The sequence below is a fragment of the Abramis brama genome (genome assembly GCF_963993115.1).
Source record: "Abramis brama genome assembly, chromosome: 5".
NCBI lineage: Eukaryota > Metazoa > Chordata > Actinopteri > Cypriniformes > Leuciscidae > Abramis > Abramis brama.
In genome coordinates this window covers 9844518-9866261 of record NC_139967.1, presented here as the reverse complement: position 1 = coordinate 9866261, position 21744 = coordinate 9844518, and the positions used below count along the sequence as shown (strand labels likewise).

General features: G+C 36.8%; 1 protein-coding gene across 1 annotated transcript in view; it reads left to right on the top strand.

Annotated features, from left to right (window-relative positions):
• The window catches only part of piwil2 (piwi-like RNA-mediated gene silencing 2), a gene marked incomplete at its 5' end in the record, with an annotated part of 34881 nt that extends 13526 nt beyond the window's left edge, over positions 1-21355 (top strand). Inside the window, 17 exons of the mRNA XM_084114862.1 lie at positions 4830-4947; positions 5031-5155; positions 7349-7429; positions 7676-7789; positions 8930-9118; positions 9355-9439; positions 10344-10433; positions 10570-10710; positions 11032-11145; positions 16812-17000; positions 17187-17288; positions 17993-18109; positions 18718-18806; positions 20031-20136; positions 20319-20572; positions 20748-20855; positions 20975-21355. Of these exons, the coding sequence (XP_083970988.1) occupies positions 4830-4947; positions 5031-5155; positions 7349-7429; positions 7676-7789; positions 8930-9118; positions 9355-9439; positions 10344-10433; positions 10570-10710; positions 11032-11145; positions 16812-17000; positions 17187-17288; positions 17993-18109; positions 18718-18806; positions 20031-20136; positions 20319-20572; positions 20748-20855; positions 20975-21131 (2179 nt within the window). The 3' untranslated portion in view covers positions 21132-21355. The remainder of the gene's footprint in view (positions 1-4829; positions 4948-5030; positions 5156-7348; positions 7430-7675; positions 7790-8929; positions 9119-9354; positions 9440-10343; positions 10434-10569; positions 10711-11031; positions 11146-16811; positions 17001-17186; positions 17289-17992; positions 18110-18717; positions 18807-20030; positions 20137-20318; positions 20573-20747; positions 20856-20974) is intronic.
• Between the last annotated feature and the right edge of the window lie 389 nt (positions 21356-21744).

The following is a 21744-nucleotide window of genomic DNA, read 5'->3' as shown; positions in this document are numbered from 1 at the left end:
ATATTTGACGTGAAGTTGAAGATGAAGTTGACGACTCGCGATCTTAGCAGTAGTGAACGCGCCTGAGAGAAATACACGTTTCATACAGATGACATAAGCAGAGAACAGTCTGTTTTCTTTCGTTTTGAATTGTTCTGTTTAAAAATAGACATTTAATGCTTTCTATATATGTCTCAGGTCTGTGAGGCAGGTAGGTTTCGGTTCATTTATGAGACGCACTCCAGGTTCACGCGTTCAAATATTTTCTACTATATGTACTACTTATTTATTAAATCCAGGCAATTGGTTGATGAAACATTGACCCAAATTAATATATAATTAATACAAAACGAAATTAAATTTAAAGACAGGCTTTGTGCTGTCTGTTTGAGGTCTCTGTGAAAGTTTTAAAGCAGTCTTTTAGTGCCGCTTTCAGAGCGCTCACGTCCGTAACGGAGAACTGTCCTGTCCGTAACATTGTTAATTCAGTCCAGTGCGACTTATGTTTTTTTCCTCTTCATGACACATTTTTGACTGATCGTTTTTTTGACTCGTAGATATTTGAATATATTGCTTGATATTTGATACCCGTTCGAATTAGATTTTTCTCAAAAGTGACAGCACGTGTGATTTGTGGATTACTGATAAGCGCGAGTGGATAAACAGGCGTTTATTTATTCATTCTCAGTGTTGAGAAACGTAGCCTTCATGTGTTACGTTATTGTGTTAATAATAACTAAAGTAGCCTACCTAATTATGTTACATATTTATTTTGTATGAAAACTAGCGCGTTCGTTACTTATGGATTAAAAAGTAGGCTACCGTTGTATCAGTGCTGCACGAGCTCTCTCTCACACAAACACGGACGCGCGCACACAGAGAGAGAAGGTAATTGTAAAATGAAAAATTTACGGGCTAAGTTTAAATTTTGTTCTTGCTTGTTTTTTTTCTGTCAAAATGTCAGAAAGCATTTTGTATTATCCATCCGTGTTTTTAAAATTCGTTAAATGACGGACGTTTTACTGTTAACTAGGGATGTTGCGGTGACGGATTTTTTCCACCGGTTAATCGACGTGTAAAAAAAACGGTAATCCCGGTGTCACCGGGGTTGCGTGTCAGGGATTTCGGGTGGCCGAAAATGCGGACGTGCACACGTCTCAATTTTACTTTCACTTTAATTAGCGGCAATTCAGTAGCATTTGTTTGAATTAATCATGGGTTAATTTATTTTATTCTTAATAAAAATACACAAAACAATAAGACACTCGCTTGTATTACACACATCTTTATTGCAAAATGAATAATAACTTAACACACCATGTAAAAACTAAACAAAAGCACTTATGAAACACCTTTAAAGTGCATTTATTAAAACGAACCACTGTACACATCGTGCAAGTATCAAACAAGAAATTATATTTAAAAAAATCACTATTCGTTAAATAAAGTGCCTGCCTTTTTCAGCAAAAAAACAAAAAACAAAAAAAAAAACACCGCACAACCATCGAATATGAAACGAACAAACATCAAAAACTTCATTAAATAAGGTAGCCTACCCGAATAATCACTGGACACTTAAGTGCAAAAAAAAAAAAAAAAAACTAATATAAAAATTAAACTCACGTTTGCATTTCTCTTTGAAACCAGATCTTCCGCCATCCTTTGCCAGTTAGCTCGCCTCACTCTCCTCAAATGATAAATGAAATCGGACACCTGCTGCTTAAAGGCCTGATCACATATCGCGTCTTTTGCGCGCGCAAGTTCGTTATTTCAAATGTAGGCGCGCTCATAATGGAAGCTCGTTTTTTCCAAGCGCGTCCGCGCCGCATCCAGATAAAAACATCTCAACTTTTCAGAATGCCGCAAGCGCACCGCAGGTCGCGTGACAAGAACCAAGCTTAGCAACGACAGATGCCTCCGGAGCGCAACCACCCGAGCGCTTTGGAAAAAGGAGAACGCGGCGCGCCTAGCGTTTTCTATGCGTTTTTAGGCGCGATATGTGAACGTTCCGCTTACGCTAAATTACGAAGGCACGTAGTCACTAACTGAATTAAGTGCTTTATTACTATAGGCTAAAACTTCAACACGATGGTGACGGTGCCGGTGGTCAAGTGCTATGACCGGTAGGTGGGTTAAACACCGTGTATCACCGGTAACACCGACTATCGCAACAAGCCTACTGTTAACACAGCCCATATGTCGAATTCGTCTTATAGCCTACTTCAGGGGTCGGCAAATAACTTTGGCCGCGGGCCAATATTTTTTTTAGCCAGTAGGTGGCAGGCCAGCTACACGGAGTAGGGATACAAATTAAACTGCTTAAAATACACTCTGTATTCATCCACTTTATATCCCGACCTGACGGGTCCGCAAAATTTAGATCTCATTTCCAGAATCTCACATTCAAATGTCTCTAACGGAAAGAGAGAGATTAAGTAGCCTATAGCAATTATAAATGCTATACAAAAATTGTGTTCGTGTCAATAAATATTACTATTTTAACATTGTACTGTCAGCAGAGAAAAAATGTCTCAGAAAAAAAAGAAAGAAATATAAATAACAAATAAATATCAAATCACTCAAGCGACATACATTAAAACCATATTGCCCTACTGACAAATGAAGTAGGCTATTTTCTGCCAAACTATTTCAAACATCCTTGCAAAAAAAAGAATGTTGTTGACTGACAATGGTTTCAGTACCAAACAGCTCCTCAGATCTAGGTGTAGGCTACAGGTGGTCAGAATGAAGTGCGGATGCGCTGTCAAAACATGTCGGGAGTGGGCTATAATTGTCAGTCAGACCGCCCGCTCCGTCCAAACTGTACACCAGAGTTCTGACCGCTACCGTCTTTATACTTCAAAATAGAGTCCTGCACGGGTTCGGGTACCCGACGGGTCACCTGCAAATTTTGCTCAAACGGGTGAAAAATATCCAACTGTGTCGGATACGGGTGCGGGTCGGGTCGGACACGGGGGAAACACGGGTTTAAAACAATCACATTCAAACGTAAAAATATATGCATATTTTTAGGAACACATCTACAAAAATATGCCTGTATTTCAAGTTTATAAAATAATTTAAAATCCACATCAGTTTATTTGTGCCCTCGCACCACACCCTCCCAGGATCTATAACGTCACCTAGGTTACTTTCACTTTTAAAAATTCATCATAACCGCGCGCGCGATCTGCACTGAGATGGATGCTGAGGAGTTGAAGAAAAGAATAGCTAGTGGAGATTGAAAAGTTGTCGACAATAGTCATCAAAAATCAAGTCCAGTGTGTTGGAGAAATTTGGAGTTATCTGAAGAAAATATTGTGAAAGGCTTTGCTGCATTTTCGTGTTGGATAGCCGCAAATGTGGAACTTCATCGCCGAGGAAGCACGCAGATAACTGTGGTAACAAAGCAGTTCTATCGAACAGTATTTTTCAAATTTAACACTGTTAAGTAGCCTATGTGTGGTGTGCAGCGCGTGTTTGAACCCAAAATTGTCAGATGTAGGCGTGCGTCCACGGCTTTTCTCAAGTAGTGGAAGAGTTTTGGGCAGCATTTACTGCAAATATTTTTTATCAGGTAATACATATTATTTATCAGTGTGTTATACCCGAATAAATAATAATGAAAAAAATGTCAAAAGTCGGACTGTAAGCGAATGAGACTTACAGGAGAGCATTTGCTATTCACACCCTTATTAAAATGGCTGTAATCTGTTACCACAATAGTACTTAAAATCCTCTGTTTAAAATGATTTAATTGGTATATGTCTGCTAGGTGTTAAATTAAAATTCAGCATTAAAATTCGTCTAAACCTGTTATTCATTTTTTTCTATTTTTGATCTGAGCACACAATCAGAAAATCGGAAAACGAGTCGTTATTCGTTTTTTTCATTTTAGTTCAGGAAATAAGTAGGCTAATGGAAAAACAAGTTGTTTTTCATTTTTTTATTTTTGGTTTTAATTTGAAAAAAACGATTGAACGAATGATACGCGGGGCCTATTTGTAAACCGTTAGGCCTATTGTAAAATAAAAACGGACTTCCAAAATAATCCGGCGGGCCAGAAAATATTGCTGGCGGGCCAGTTTTGGCCCGCGGGCCGCCTATTGCCGACCCCTGGCCTACTTGTTATTATTTTTTAGAATAAGTGATTCATTATGCTATTATTGGACTCCTGTCTATTCATTGTCAACTGTTTTCTATATGTTTGTATTGGCTAACATTTATTCAGCTAATACGTGTCCTGTTCAAAATGTGCAATGTTCAAACGCAAAGACAGCACGTCACAAGAAGCCCTTTTCCCTGTGGTATTTAGTATCATATTTGGATATTGGAATAATAAATTAAGTAGCCTATCTTAATTGTACACAGTGTTCCTGGGTTTTTTTTTGCTGTTTTCTAAGGGTTTCTTAATTTTAGACAAGTTGACCAGCACACATTATATGCAATGCAATATAATGCATGTGTGTGTGACATATTTTGCACACAGGTAAAGGTGCCCAATATCAGTAATTTCTAAAGTAAAAAAAAAAAAAGAGTGTTTTGGAAAATAGCTCTTTATTTGATAATCATTAAAATTTGTTTTCTATACAGAGATATCGACATCTGTAAATATCGGTATCGGCCATAACAGCAATATTAATATCGGTTATCGGTATCGGCCACAATTTTCACATCGCTGCATCACTAATTTAAAGGAAACAAGTTGTTTGCCCCTGCCTGTCAGAATAAAGTAGACATTTTAGTTCATGGCCTATATTGTGACCATTATTGATTTAATAATTATGATTAGCAGCATTTCCTTTAGAACACATGATTAATGAAGTGAATGATTGGCTATTGAATTTCAGCCCGAACATTGAGTCTATTGGTATGCGTTTCGGTATGATGAAGGAACATCGGCCTACCACGGGAGAGGTGGTGGCTTTTGACGGATCTATCCTCTATCTGCCAAAACGTCTTGAAGAGGTTTGTATGCATGTTAGATGTTGTTATTTTACACTTTAAACATTCCTCATTTCCCAAGTTTACTTGGCTTTGCTGTGTGACAGGTTGTTCATCTTAAAGCTGAGAGAAAAACCGACAATCAGGAGATCGACATCAAGATCCAGTTGACAAAGATTCTGCCGCCCAGCTCTGACCTGTGTATCCCATTCTACAACGTGGTTCTAAGGAGGTGTGTATTCTCTTCTTCTATCTGTATAGTATCAGGATTCTCAAGACACTACAGGGGTTAAATGTGTTTTTGAGTTGTTTTCCCTGTTTTGCTCTTTCATGCTTTGGAAAATCCTCTTTTGAGAGAATACAATGGTTTGAAATAAGAGTTTGATGTTTTATGTAAACATAATGCAATGTTTACATTGCAAAGTGAACCTTCCTTGGTTCATTTCTGCCAACTGAGCTGCAAAAACAGGTGAGGTTGTGACATGAGAACCATGAGAAAAATAATTTGCCTCAAATGAAATTGTCGATGCATCAAGGTTAGCCACTTAGCATAACAGAGGTCATTTACACTACCGTTCAAAAGTTTGGGGTCAGCAAGATTTTTGTGATGTTTTTGAAAGAAGTCTTATGCTCACAAAGACTGCATTTATTTGATCAAAAATATAGTAAAACAGTAATATTAAAATATTGTTTTCTGTTTTAAAATATTATAATATATTCAAATGTTCAATATATTTTGAGCTGAATTGCCAGCATCATTACTTTGTAATGATAATCATTACTTGTTTACATCAGTCTTTAGTGTTACATGATCCTTCAGAATTCATTCTGATATGCTGATTTTTATCAATTGAAAACAGTGGTTCAAAAGAACAGCATTTATTTTATTTTAATTTTTTTTGGTTCATTTTAAATGTCTCTGCTGTAATTTCTGATCAATTTGATGCATCCTTGCTGGAAAAAACATCTTACTGACCCCTCATTTTTTGAATTTTGTTTCATTTATCCAAATGGCCTACATTGTTTTTCAAAGATTTTATCCCATCAACTTTGCAAACGATGGGAAATCCACATACAACCAAAAAGTACTGCAGTATGCAGTGTTATTGTGAAACCTTTCAAGATAAACTTGATACAACTTCTGATTAAGTGTACCGTGTCATCACTAACAGACATATGGGACAATTTGTTACAAAGGATGGAAACTATACTGAAATAATAAAATTCATACTGAAATATTCATACATGTGCACCATTAAAACTACACGGTAATTGAAAGACAAAATAGCATTAAAAAGGTCAAACTTGAATAGCCCGGCCTCTGAGAGAATGTAAGATCTCTGTGTTTTCACTGGGCATAATTCTTCCATCTCTGTTACAGAGAGAGCTCTTCTCTTGTAAGACAAAACCCTTAGCAGTCGTATCACTCAGTGCATTCCCTCGTGTGTTGTCTTGGAGTCTCTGCACTGGGCCTGTCTGAAGTCAACCATGTTTGAAATCTACAATTAGCTGTGGTCTCGGTGGGGACTGAACACCCTGTTTGCTCTTGATAGCCAGGAGAGAAAACATGCTCCTTAGAGACCGCTCGCCTGCGCCTGCTTCACTCCATTTCCCTCCACTGCGTCTTTTAAAGATCAGAGATGGGGTCATCAAGCAATTTTGGAAAATTAAATAAGTGTAATCGAATTATGGGCCGCGTGACGTAGCAGCCCGAAGAGAAATGAAGACTATGCTGCAAAAAAACGTTCCGTTTTAAACCAAAATTATAGGTTCAATACTAGTTAAACTCATTCTACAGCACAACAATTTATTTCGTCTTCGAAAGGCCAAAAGGTTACAGTGAGGTATTTACAATAGAAAATGATTGGGTCCATTTTTGGAGTGTTTAATGGCACAAGTGATACTTGTGATTTTATAAATGATCGTACATTTATGTTTTTGTTTTAGCTGTAAAGTTGTTTAAATTGTTATTTTTGCAGCATTACAGTTTTCACATTTTAGGTTGTCATAACAACAAAGTTTTATATATATATATATATATATATATATATATATATATATATATATATATATAATTCAATTAATGTAAATTAGATCATCATAATCAAGTTTTATCGCAAAAAAATCTCAAAGGCTGCCTACCAATAACCATTTGATATTTTATGCCCATTATTAAAGTAAATATACAGTAATGTATTGGGAAACGCTGCCAGTGTTAAAACACAAAGTGAGCCTGCTGTTGTAGTTAAGCTGTTCGCTTGCACACCACATGAGCAAGCGTTGTGAAACAGGCCGTTTTGTTGAGCCCTGTGGATTATTGCTCCACTTTTTCTGTGCGTATGAGACAAGTCGGAGCTACAATGTCTTGTTGACAGTCAGCTCTGACATCTCTCACTTTCCTCTCATTCTTTCTCTCCCGCTCCAGAGTGATGAAATTACTGGGGCTGAAACTAGTGGGCAGAAACCATTACGACCCCAACGCTGTTGTGGTTCTCGGCAAACACAGGTATTTTGCACCAACCTGATTGTCCTCGATTACATTCCAACTTAAATTGCTGTGCTCCACATTGTTTGGTTTCACACTGAATAATTCTAGACTTAAGCTTCGGTATTTTTCCACCTGCCTTGTGATTACCAGACACATGTGAATCGTATGAGCACCACTTACCATAATGGTTTGCATTCTGATTCTCTGTTCAGGGTCCTGGTGATTGTTTGTACCTAACTGTGTTTGTGAATTTGTGTCTGTCAGGCTTCAGGTGTGGCCTGGATACTCCACCAGTATCAAGCACACTGATGGTGGCCTCTACCTCATTGTGGACGTCTCACATAAGGTGCTGCGAAACGACTCTGTGTTGGATATTATGTGAGTTTGATCAGCGTAATCACTCATTCAGACATGTCCACATCTGTAAAGCCATTACCATTTTGTTAGTTCCATACTTTGTTCCACCAAAATACTAATACTAATATTCAATGTTTTATGTTTAAAACATCAAAACATTATTTTTGCATTTGTAACTGCAGTTTAAATGCATTCATGTCCCCACTGAGCTGCATTAGAATACATCTAAATGCCACTTCAGATGCAGTTTCTGTGTTTCCTCTGCGTTGCAAAGATGAGTTTTGTTGATACTGATTTAATTTGATTGGTAGCAGACCTATTGTGTCTTATTATTCTAATTGAATTTGACACAAAAGATGATGCATACATTTAATTAGGTTGCCAAAATGTTTTTTAAAAGGTAAAAATTCCCATAAAAGGTTCAAATCAATTTAAACTTATTAAAAAAGATAATTTCTGTCACTAATGCGAACTGACCACCACACAATTTATGAAGAATATCAAAAACTTCAGGAGTCAGCTGTCCACGGCAGTCCTAAACCTGCCAAGATACCAACACAATAAATACACTTAGCAAAATATAAATATCTGATCTAAATATCGTTATCGATAAAATCCTAGAAAATATCGAGACATAATATTTTTTTTGTCAATATCGCACACCCATACTTGTATAGTTTTTCTATTTATTTATTTATTGTGTGTTGTACTTTTAACTACTCTGTTTATGCCAGTGGATAGCATTTGATGCTGACATGGAATAAAACAATTAAAAAATAAAATTTTATTAAAAATAATAATACAATTTCATTAAAAATAATAAATTGGCCTGTGTATGAACTTCCATATCAGTTTGGATGCTTTTGTAACTTTCATTTTCAATGAGAGTTGGACATTTTAGGCAATATGAATGTCAGAGACAATTGGTCAAATTTATTCAGAGTTCCTAACAGCGATTTAATCACTGTTAGTGAGAATGAGGCCTTAGAAAGCAGCCGACTGTGTAGACAGAAAGGCAGCTCACTAGGTTTTGGATCTCATCTCATCTGTAAAAAAAAATTCTAATGCATGCTAAACTTTAGGCTCATAATCACTCTAATCAGTGCAATGATGTCAATTGCTTAACCGTGCTGTCTCCAAATACCTGTTTGTCTGCCGTAGGAACCTGATTTACCAAGGAAGTCGTGAGAGTTTTCAGGACGAATGCACAAAGGAGTTTGTCGGTTCAATCGTCATCACTCGCTATAACAACCGCACTTACCGTATCGATGACATTGAGTGGGCAAAGTCCCCCAAAGACACCTTCACCTTGGCTGACGGATCTGTGACCACATTTGTCGATTATTACAGGTTCATGTGCAATGTGGGGAACCCACTTTTCTGATTTAAGTCCAGAATGCATGTAAAAGACACGACAGCTGGACAATAAATTGTATAACTGGATTATATGACACAAATGACATTGTGAATGTCCTTGCATTCGTAAATTGTAGCCCATTATGACAGATATATGTTGGTTTAAAGCGATAAATTACAGTTTTATGGTTTGTTGTGTCGATTTTCTAATCAGCTTTTTATATGCACAGTAAGAACTATGGCATTACCATAAAGGAACTGGACCAACCACTGCTCATCCATCGTCCAAAAGAGAGGTCCAAACCAGGAGGAAAGGTGATCTGATGCATTATCAGGATTGTTGGACTAGAAGTAGATGCTGTTTTGTTTGCTTATAATGTTTTGAGGTTTTTTTTATATTTTAGAAATGACTGACAGCTGCATGTTAGTCAGTGGTTGTTTGAATAACGTGTTTCACAGGCCTGACTGAATTCACACTCCATGCTGTCATCTAGTGGTGTCATTGGGTGCTGTACATTTAATAGTAATTTATTTGGCCTGGTAACTAGTTGGCAGGGTCTGCATTTTTATAGCTATTTACTATGCTTGTCGATGAAAGGTGAAATGAGAAAATGTACCAGTCATATACACTACTGTTCAAATGTTTGGGGTCATTAAGATTTTATTTTAAGAAATAAATACTTTTATTCAGCAATGATGCATTAAATTGATCAAACGAGACGGTAAAAACATTTATAATGTTACAAAAGATTTCAAATAAATGTAATAATAAGAAATGTTTCTTGAGCAACAAACCAGCATTTTAGAATGATTTCTGAAGGATCATGTGACTGAAGTAATCAGCTTTGCCATCACCGGAATAAATTATATTTTAAATTATATTAAAATAGAAAAGTTATTTTAAAATGTTATACATTTTTTTATTATACCAATATCACTATTTTAACTGTATTTTTCATCAAATAAATGCACCATTGGTGAGCATAAGATGCTTCCTTTCTACTAAAAGCATTAAAAAAAATTATCAACTCTAAACTTATGAATGGTAGTGTAGTTTTTCCATCACATACTAACCAGTCTCATGGTAAAATGGCTCCTAAAAACATTGAGGCAGATTTTGTTCCTCAATTGTTTGTTTTGGTGACCAGTGTGGAAGGATTTTTATGACCGTTGGGATTGGGATTGTTATTAATGTGAATTTTTATCCACTCCATAATAGGTAATAACGGGTGAAATCCTTCTGCTGCCTGAACTCTCCTTCATGACTGGCATCCCTGAGAAAATGAGGAAAGATTTTAGAGCCATGAAGGTACGACTCCATCACCAGTCAAACAATCTTGGCACATTAACAGGTGTCAAATTGAGTCAGTTGGGTGAACTCTTTATTTTGGAAACTGTTCAGATGGATTCACACCGAACTATCTCTCTTGGTCCCTGTGTTTTAGGATCTGACCATGCACATCAATGTGGGAGCCGAGCAACACACCCAGAGTCTCAAAAAACTGCTGCACAACATCAACAGCAATAATGAAGCTCTCTCAGAGCTGGGCCGCTGGGGCCTCAGCATCAGCCAGGAGATTCTAGTGGTGAGAAAGGAAACAGACACCTCCGTACTGTACTTTACAGTGGTAGTTTAGTGTAGGGCCCTCTTTTGTTTTAGATGCATAGTAAAAGAGAACTTTGTTTTCAAATAGACAAAATGAAGCTTTCATTTTATCCAATGCAAGTAATTTTCAGAATCACTTATATTGAGACATACTGGTCATATATGTGTACATCTGTGTTGTTCACCCTTTTAATTAACTGCATTAACTGTATTGATTGGCTTACTGTCTTTTTCGTTCATCATGATCCATTGGTGTTCTTTTAGCTAACTTGAATTACTTAAACGTTTTGTTCCTGCACAGACTCAAGGAAGAACTCTGCCCAGCGAGACCATCTGCTTACATGCAGCCTCTTTTGTCACATCTCCGTCAGTAGACTGGTCCAGAGAGGTGGTTCGAGACCCCTCCATCAGCACTGTGAGTCAGAACAATCAGAGCTCGGACACAGCGCAGGGTGTTTGAACAAAAAATCACTGTAGTCATTGGTTTGCTGGGGAGTGGTCAGAAAATGCACAATTGATGCTGACGGTATCACACCATAAAAAGAAAGCAGCTTCGTTTGGCTTGAGTTAACCCTCTGGGGTCTAAGGTGTTTTTGGGGCCCTTGGGATGTTTTGACATGCCCTGACATTTGTGCTTTTTTCAGTTATTTATAAACATGATAATGGCAAAGGTGTAAATTCACTCTATATAGCACAAACAGGCCTACCATAATATGTGAACAAAATGTATGTAGATGTTTGTATTTTTAAGAGAATAATGTTTATGCGTGGTTATTGAAAAAAATAAAAATGAAAGTTGCTGAAATAAGACCACAAAACTCATACTAAATATGTGTCCACAAGACTTTTGACTAATGGATGTTGTCGCTTCGAGTTCTGGCTTCAAAATTATGTGAAAATAGTCTTGCTTTATCGTTCACAAAAAACAATACATTTATTTAAACTGTAAGACAGGTTTTGCTTGGAAAGCCAATATGCGAGGGGGGCGTGAACGAGGAGTGGTTTACACCTGAGAATACAATGTCCCACCCACTCTGCATAATGAGCCATTCATTCAGGTGTGAAACTGACTGAGCCACAATGCAAGGACAAAAGATATATTTAGAAGAAGACTTATATTGACCATTTAAGATTTTGCTTACATCTATCTTGTAAATATGTTTTGCTATTTTATTAAAAAGGTTACAATTACAACAATAATTACAATTTCAACAATATTTCAAGTGTACTCTTTCTTTGTAAAAAAATGATTATAGGCCTACATTTTATCATAATGTATTCATTAGTTTGAATATAGCCAACATTGGAACATCTAACATCTTAGTTTATGACTTTATTTTTGACAAAAATATTATTTTATATATATATATATATATATATATGTGTATAGAGAGAGAGAGAGAGAGAGAGAGAGAGAACATATGAGCAGAAATTGCTAAACAAAAGCTTATTTGATGTGGCAGTATATTCTACAGTAAAAACTGTACCCAAATCTAGTCAACAAAATGTTGTCTTTCATATTTCGCCTGACTGTAACGTTGTTTTTATGAAATATTAGGGCATATAAATGTTAATTTGCAGTTTAATACGTTGCTTATACAAAGACATTTTATTTCAACATATTTCAGTCGATTTTTACTCATCTCAGTATAGCAAAGCATTTTAGTTGATTAAAGCGGTTTATTCTTTCACACACAGACACGCGATTCATATTTAGGCTAAACAGTCTTTACAAATATGTACCCTTCATTCATCTCACAGAAACGCGATTCATATTATAGAAACGCGATTCATCTTTTTGCGGTTTACATAGGCCTACACTAACGTTATTCCATAACGTTATTCCACATTAACACTTGAGAAAAGATAACTTAGCCTACCTCACTCCTCAGCGGGATCTATTGCTCCTCATATCAGCACTGTTCTGAGGAAACTTTTCTCCAGGATTATTAGGTAGGCTATATTATGCCTCACTCTCGCGGCGCGCTGTGTTTACAGCTGATGGGTGTTTCACAGGACTGAAATGGTTCTCAGAATTTGCGTTTGAATAGCGCGCGCTCTCCGGGGCGGGGTCACATTACATTTAAATGAGCTCTAATGAGCTCGACTGGAATCGCTCTCTTTTAATACAGATTTCACAAGATGAGAATATTTGTTTTTTATATAAATTACTTCATTTAAAAGAAGAGAATTCAAGCTTCATGCCTGTGCGTCTGTATGTCTGTTTGACTGAGTATTCGCTGAGTTACAGTTCATTTTCGGACGCGTTTCAGAATGGACTTCACTGACAGAGAAAAGGCAGAACTCGCATCACGTTTATTTTTCTTTATTTGGCAAAAAGCACAACACTTTGTTTTTATTGTGAGTATACACAAAAATAATAAACATTTAACAGAATCGATTGATGTATGAAACTTGTTTGTAATATCAAAGTCAACAGAGCAAAATTAATTTCTTTTGAACTGATAAGAAAAAAAGCGAGCTGGTATCGCCGGCGATACCGCCGACCCCAGGGGGTTAATCCTCTGGGGTCTGAGGTATTTTTGGGGTCCTTGAGATGTTCTGACATGCCCTGACATTTGTGCTTTTTTCAGTTGCTTATAAACATATTAATGGCAAAGGTGTAATTACACTCTATTTAGCACAAACAGGGCTACCATAATATGTGAGCAACATGTATGTACATGTTTTCATTTTTGAGAGAATAATGTTTATGCATGGTTATTGAAAAAACTAAAAATGAAAGTTTCTGAAATAAGGCCACAAAACACATACTAAATATGTGTCAATAAGACTTTTGACTAATGGATGGGCTAATGGATCGTCGCCTAGAGTTTTTTCTTCAAAATGATGTGAAAATCATCCTGCCTAATCATTCACATAAAACGATACATTGATTTAAATTTTGTCAAACACTTTTAGTTTGGGAAGGCAATATGCGGATGGGGGCGTAAACGATCCAAAACCATCATGAATATTTAGTGGTTCACACCTGAGAAGTTCACACCCATAATGAGCCTTTCATTCAGGTGTCACTGAGCCACAGGAAAGAATGCAAGGACTATATATATACACACACACACGCACACACACACACACGCACACACGCATGCATGCATGCATGCATGCATACATACATACATACATACACATATATATATATATATATGTATATACACACACACACACACACACATATATATACAATTGGTTCACAATTGTTTTAAGTTTTTGTTTACATCTATCCTTGTATATATTTTAGCTATTTTATTAAAAAGGTTATACAATTACAACAATTAAAATTTTAACAATATTTCCAGTGTAATCTTTCTTTGTAAAAATACATTTTATCATACGTATTTCAAAGTTAAGGATTCATTAGTTTGAATATTGCCTACATTAGAACAAACACAACATCTTAGTTGATTATTTTTGACAAAACATATATATATATATATATATATATATATATATATATATATATATATATATATATATATATATATATTTAACACATGAGCAGAAATTGGCAACATTATAAGCTTATTTGATGTGGCAGTATTTTACAGTAAAAACTTTATAATCTATCCGATTTTTGTTGTCGATTTTTACTCATCTTAGTATAGCAATAGAGTTTGGTAAAAGCTGTTCATTCATTCACACACAGAAACGCGATTCATTTTGAAACAGTATTTGTGCCAGCTGTTGTAGCTACACAACAGCGCGCATCTGTGCATTCATTCATTCACGCACAGAAACGCGATTCATATTTAAACAGTCTTTTTGCGTGTATAGACACTTTTAGACACGATTAGAACAAAGCATAGAACTGACCTATTCCTCAGCGGGATCTCCTCGAAATGAAACTTCCAGAACTTCTGAGGTAAATTTTCCAGGATTATTATCAAGATAGTATTATTCCTCACAGCGTCGTACTACATGAGTCTGAAAGTGAACTCGCAGTGTGTGTTATCCAGCTGATGTGGGCGTTTCACAGGATTGCAGGATCCTGCAATCTCAAAGGCATACTCAATGTTTGCAAAATACTCATATGCACATATGCCAATATCCCCTTGCACAAGAATGTAACAAGTTTACAAAACTTATTTATCTCCATGCTGCTACTTGCACTTTGCCATATTGCACTTTATATTGCACTACAGTAAAATACCTTAACCTGACTATATTCTGAAACTCTGTGATAGTCTGGAAACTGTAAGCTCACTGTAGGCCATATGCTATGTTGATCTGTCTATCTGTTGAATATCTATTTGCACTTGTTTAGTGGTGTCCTATGTTTAGCCGTATGTTTAGTTTATGCTTAGTATGTGTCAAATCTTGTTTTAATATTGCACATTGGAGCATGGGAGAAACGCAATTTCAGTCTGCTGCGTAATGTACTGTTGCATGGTTTGATTGACAATAAAGTTGACTTGAGGATCGCCTCACATTTGCGTTTGAATAGCGTGCGCTCTCCGTGGGCGGAGTCAAATTAAAACATAATGAGCTGAGATGAGAACGACTGACATCTCTCTTTTCATTCATATTACATAAACTGAGAATATTTGTTTTTTATAAAAAATTACTTCATTTAAAAAGAGAATTTAAGCTTCATGCCTGTTTGACTGAGTATTCGCTGAGTTATGGTTCATTTACGGACGTGTTTCAGAATGGACTTAACTGACAGAGAGAAGGCAGAACTCGCTTCGTGTTTATTTTTCTTTATTTGGCAAAAAGCACAACACTTTGTTTTTATTGTGAGTATACACAAAAAAAATACACACTTAACAGGATCGATTGATGTATGAAACTCCTATGGAAAATCAAAGTCAACAGAGTATTTTTGAGTCTCTTTTACACTGATAAAAAAAAAGCGAGCTGGTATCGCCGGCGATACCGCCGACCCCAGGGGGTTAAATTATGGGTCTTTAAAACCACTGAATCGACTTCCTGAACAAAATGACTCTTATTTAAGTTCATTTTAGTGAATCAGAAACGTACAGCTGAACCAGTATGGTCTGACTAAAACAAACCAGAGTCACTTTGTTTAAAAATCAATCAAAAACATACTGCTGGACCAGGGTAGTCTGACTTCAGAACAAAATGACTCTTATAAATTGGTTTGTTTTAGTGAAAGCAAAAACATACAGCTGGACCAGTGTAGACTGATTGAATTAATGACTATTATTATCCATTTTTTTGTGAATCTACTTAAAGGGATAGTTCACTTTGAAATTAAATTTTGGTATGTTTTAGCTTACCTCAAGGGCATCCAAGATGTAGGTGTCTTTTTTTCCGCAGTAGTTTCAATTTTGATATTTTTAGGTCAAACCGTTCTTGTCTGTCAGTCATATAATGCAGGTCTATGGTCACTATCTCAAAGAGCATGCACAGAGAAGTCCAAATTAAACAATTCCCCATCGCAAGTACACATTGATGGCCTAAGACACGAGCGGTTTGTGTGAGAAAACGAATAGTATTTATATCGTTTTTACCTCTTGTACACATCCGAGATCACGTTCGGCGCTTTCCGGCGCTTGCGCAGACTAAGCCAGAACGCGCGCACACGTCACACACCAGAAAGCTTGCGCCCTCAGATCACTTGGACGTGGTTGTGTAGAGGTAAAAACGATATAAATACTGTTCGTTTTCTCACACAAACCACTCGTTTCATGTCTTAGGCCATCAATGTGTACTTACGATGGGGAATTGTTTAATTTGGACTTCACTGTGCATGCTCTTTGAGATAGTGACCATAGACCTGCATTATATGACTGACAGACAAGAACGGTTTGACCTAAAAATATCAAAATTGAAACTACTGCAGAACTACTGCAAAAGACACCTACATCTTGGATGCCATTGAGGTAAGCTAAAACATAACAAAATTTAATTTCAAAGTGAACTATCCCTTTAATCTCCGACTAAACTGTAAAAAAGAAGATGATTATGCTGTATAAATTATTTTTTTGTTGTTTTGAATGTGACAAAATTGAATTTGAAAGCCCTAATCTTTCATATTGCACCCAAGTCTAAGTTCATCGTCTCTCTGTCTGCTGTCCCATGATTCCTTTCTGTCAGGTCCCTCTGAACTGCTGGGCTGTTTTCTTTCCCCGGCGGGCAACCGATCAGGCAGAGGAGCTGGTGAACACTTTTACAAGGGTAGCCGGACCAATGGGCATCAGAGTTGAGCGGCCCATCCGCGTAGAGTTACGGGATGACCGAACTGAGACATTCGTCAAGAGCATTCACTCTCAACTCACCAGTGAGGTGAGGAAGAAAACTACACAGATAGACTTGCGAAACTGCAATGAAAAAAAGTTTACTATTCTCTCAAAGAACATCTCCAAGGACCATGGTTCTTGAATCTTTTGGCTTTGTAGTATTATCTAAATATCATAGTAAATGAATATGGTTCTTAATTTGGCTCAAAACATTTCCTCTTCTGGTTTTCAGCCCCGTGTGCAGCTGGTCGTGTGCATCATGACCGGAAACAGAGATGACCTGTACAGCGCCATCAAAAAGCTCTGCTGCATCCAGAGTCCAGTACCATCACAGGTTTGAGTGAAACACAATGTCTTTGCATTTTATAGTTCAGTTTCTGAATTTAAGCCAAACATGTTTTGAGTTTGAGGTCGGTAAGAGTTCATCCATGTTTTTAATAAGATTCATATGCTAAGCAAGCCTGCAATTATTTGATCAAAACAGTGCTATTATGAAATACAGTGAAATTAAAGTTTAAAATAACTCTTTTCTATTATTTTTAAAAGTATTTTTTTTCTTTCTGTGATGGCAAAGCTGAATTTTCAACAGCCATTACTCCACTCTTCAGTGTCACATGATCCTTCAGAATTCAGTGTTAAAAACCGTTGTCCTGCTTAATAATTTTGTGAAAATCATGATGAATTTTTTTCCAGGATTGTTTGTTTAAAAGAATAGCTTTTGTTTGATTTTTTTATTTTTTTTTTCAATTTATTTTTTCAAACAATGTAAAAGTGTTTTGATCAATGTAATGCATCCTTGCTGAATAAAAGTATTAATTTCTTCGGAAAAAAAATCTTATTAGCACCTATTGAATAGTAGTGTAGATTCAACAGTAATTAAAATGTTTTTGACTGAAAGACAACACCTTTAATTTTGGAAATGTGGTATATTTTCATGTGAAGCAGAATATACAACATGAAGAAATCTATACAATACAATCATCAGTGCTGTTAGACATTCCATATCATGTCTGAATCTCAGTGACTCTTATTTTATAGGCCATTAACGTGCGGACAATCTCCCAGCCACAGAAACTCCGCAGCATCGCTCAAAAGATCCTTCTGCAGATTAACTGCAAACTGGGAGGAGAGCTGTGGACAGTGAATGTCCCTCTGGTGAGTGTGTGTTAATCAGACCTTTTGCCCACGGGTGGCCCTGGAGTTACCGTACCGTGTGTCATTCAGTATTTAAAAAAAAAAAAAAAATGCTTAAGTAAATATTGAGCTTTGGGAATGAACTTGAAAATGGTCACTGCACAGTGAGAAGCAGTATACGATAGCTAGGTGTGATCCATTGTCTAGTGTTTTTGTTAACGCATTATTTTCATGGGTTCACATCTTGATTTTCCTCATGAGTATAAAACTGTTCCTCCAGATTTTAAGAGACATTACCTCAAAAACAGCAGCCACAAACTCATTAATAGTCTTGAGTTGGCAAGAAAAACATTAAAATGGCATTAGTATTAATACGTCTTTTTAAAACATTTCTTTGTAAATAACTTTTCCCACTTTATTTATCTTTGTTCACAATTGTTAATAACCTATAATAGATTAAATATGAAGTCATGCATGATAAAGAAAAAAGGCATGAACTTAAGAGCCCAAAGTGTCACGCATTATTCCTTCTGAATGGTATTGATGTTGGATTGTTGCAGAAAATAAATATCAGCAAATGGGATTAACTAAAAGGAGAACTTCTAACCACTAATTTTTTATTGGAACAGAAATGCCTGATGGTGATTGGGGTGGATGTTCACCATGATGCAAGCAAGAAGAGCAGATCTGTCATGGGCTTTGTGGCAAGTCTCAACAGGTAACTTTATGAAATATAGTGCAGTTGGACTCATTTAACATCCGAAATCACAAAGTACATAAACACTACCATTTAAAAGTTTGGGATTGTTTTTGAAAGAAGTCTCTTAAGCTTATTTATTTGATCAGAAATACAGCAAAAACAGTAATATTGTGAAATATTACAATTTAAAATAACTTTCGCATGACCCTTCAGAAATCATTCTCAAATTCAGATTTAATATATATATATATATATATAGCCCCCTAAGATGCACATAAATTCTAAAAATGTGCATTAAAAAGTGCATTCAATTTGTCCGATAAGAAGACATGCGATGGCAACACATTTACTGAATAAACTGCCTAAGTAATGAAAGTGATGCTGTTTCCCAAGCGGCTTTCTGTGCGCGTGAAATATATAAAAATTGAGCCACAGTGGCTTCCCCGATAGCAGCAACATTTATTTTTATCTCAGATATTTTGCTCCAATTTCTCAGATAGACAATTTTGGAAACGCTGCTTTATTCGCAAATGTTTTATGCGATATTCCAATTGCAAATTTATTTCCCAACTGTTTGTGTTCACTTAAGACGGTGTTTAGATAAGATGAATACTCACCAAGCTGGCCATTTTGACATTTCTGTGTGTTTTTAAGCACGAACCGGAAGCTCAAAGTTGACTTTACTTGTCCGTGTTCCACTCCTTCTCGGAAGCACGCGTACAGAAAGCCGCTTGGGAAACAGTATCACTTTCATTACTTAAGGCAGTTTTAATAACTCTTTTTTTATTATTATTATTATCGAGCACATCCTGCAGTTTAGCAACAGTAGACTGTATTTTATTACAATCGCTGATCTAGCTGATCTATCGTGAAGTTTGGGCTTTTAGGGAAGAATGAAAGCACACGCACTAAAATCGCACAGCTTCTTGCTGTCATTGCTGTAGGGTTGCTGTCGTTACAGTGTCTCCGCTCTCCGCAAAGACATTGCACATTTATTGTCCTTTTCAGACACCTGGTAGAACTGAATGTAGTGAAGCAATTTTAGCTGCGCATAGAAATATTTTCCGTCAACTGATCCGCTCTTCTGATCGGCCTTTATAGAGACCACCGATCAAACTTTACAAAGCTATTATCGGCAGATAACAATCGGCTCCCAATCAATCGGAGCACCCTTAGCAGAAATTAAAATGCGCTGCTTACAAGCTGTGAATCAGACCTAACCCTGTGTTTGTCCCGGTTTAGCATGCTGACCAAATGGTACTCGAGGGTCACCTTCCAAATGCCTCACGAGGAGATAATCAACGGCTTCAGAGTGTGTCTGTTGGCTGCCCTGCAGAAATACTACGAGGTAAAAAAACGAGCATAATATTAGTCAGATAAAATATAGGCTCTACAACAAATGTCAAATGACAGCTCTAGCCTTGTCGAAAGGGAGTCAGTCCAAGGCAAAACATTCTTTTTCTCTATTTCAATACTCTACAGCTTTGGTATTTTTACACTTAACCATCCTACCATTTTATATTTAAACAGGTGAACCACGCCTTCCCCGAGAAGATCGTCATCTATCGCGACGGCGTGTCAGACGGACAGCTTAAGACCGTGGAGCTTTACGAGATCCCTCAGATTCTGAAATGCTTCGAGACCATCCCGAACTACGAACCGAAGCTGGCTTTCATCGTGGTGCAGAAAAGAATCAGCACCACCCTGTACTCCTATGGATCAGACCACTTCGGCACCCCCTCGCCAGGAACCGTGCTGGACCACACCGTCACTAACAGAGAATGGTTGGTTTACAAGAGCTGAAGCTTGTGCTCCGCGTGCAGACTAGGATTCTACAAACGGTGCCCTAGAATCTGCAACTACATGTGCAAAGCATTGCAGAACTGACATCTAGTCTAGTGCATTACCAGCAGGAAATAAAATGTGGTATATGTATTGACATTTTTCTCTTCTCTTCAGGGTGGACTTCTACCTAATGGCACATTCGATTCGACAGGGTTGCGGCCTGCCCACTCATTACATAGCAGTGTACAACACTGCAAACCTCACCCCTGACCACTTGCAGAGGTAGGAAAGTAGTTCTAGTTAACTGGTGTTTTTTAACTGAAGCTGTTCAGATGTGTGAATATTAAAACAAAAACAAAATCTAATTAAAAATAATGTATTTATTTACAACTTTTTCACAGGTTGACCTTCAAGATGTGTCACCTGTACTGGAACTGGCCCGGAACGATACGCGTTCCTGCACCTTGCAAGTACGCCCACAAACTGGCCTTCCTGTCTGGCCAGTACCTCCATTCAGAGCCTGCTATCCAGCTCTCAGAGAAACTGTTCTTTCTGTGAATGAGACCCGGGTCAATGTCTCAGGTGGACCCCCAGAGGGGTGGTTTCATCTTCAAATCTTTGTCTTTTGTTCTTGTTTTTTTTTATTAATGTTCTTAAGACGTGCTGTTCAAAATGTTCTTTAAGTAAATGTTCTTTAAAAACACCTATAAGTGTTTTTTTTTCTCTTTGTAACTAAGTTGATCACTTTTGTGGCGCATTACTGATTAAAGTGCATATGACTCTGTTTTTTTCCCTCAGTGTCTTTCTCATCAGTGATTGTATGAAATAATGCTCAGTTGTGACCCTGGACCACAAAACCGGTCAATTTTCTGAAATTGAGATTTATACATCACATGAAAGCTGAATAAATAAGCTTTCTATTGATGTATTATTTGGCTGAGATACAACTATTTGAAAATCTGGAATCTGAGGGTGCAAAAAAATCGAAACATTGAGAAAATCGTCTTTAAAGTTGTCCATTTATGTCGCGATTGTGCTGCATTCACTCACAAAAATAAATGTTTTATATATTTATGCTAGGAAATTTACAAAATATCTTTATGGAACATGATCTTTACTTAATATCCTCATGAATTTTGGCATAAAAGAAAAATCAATAATTTTGACCCAT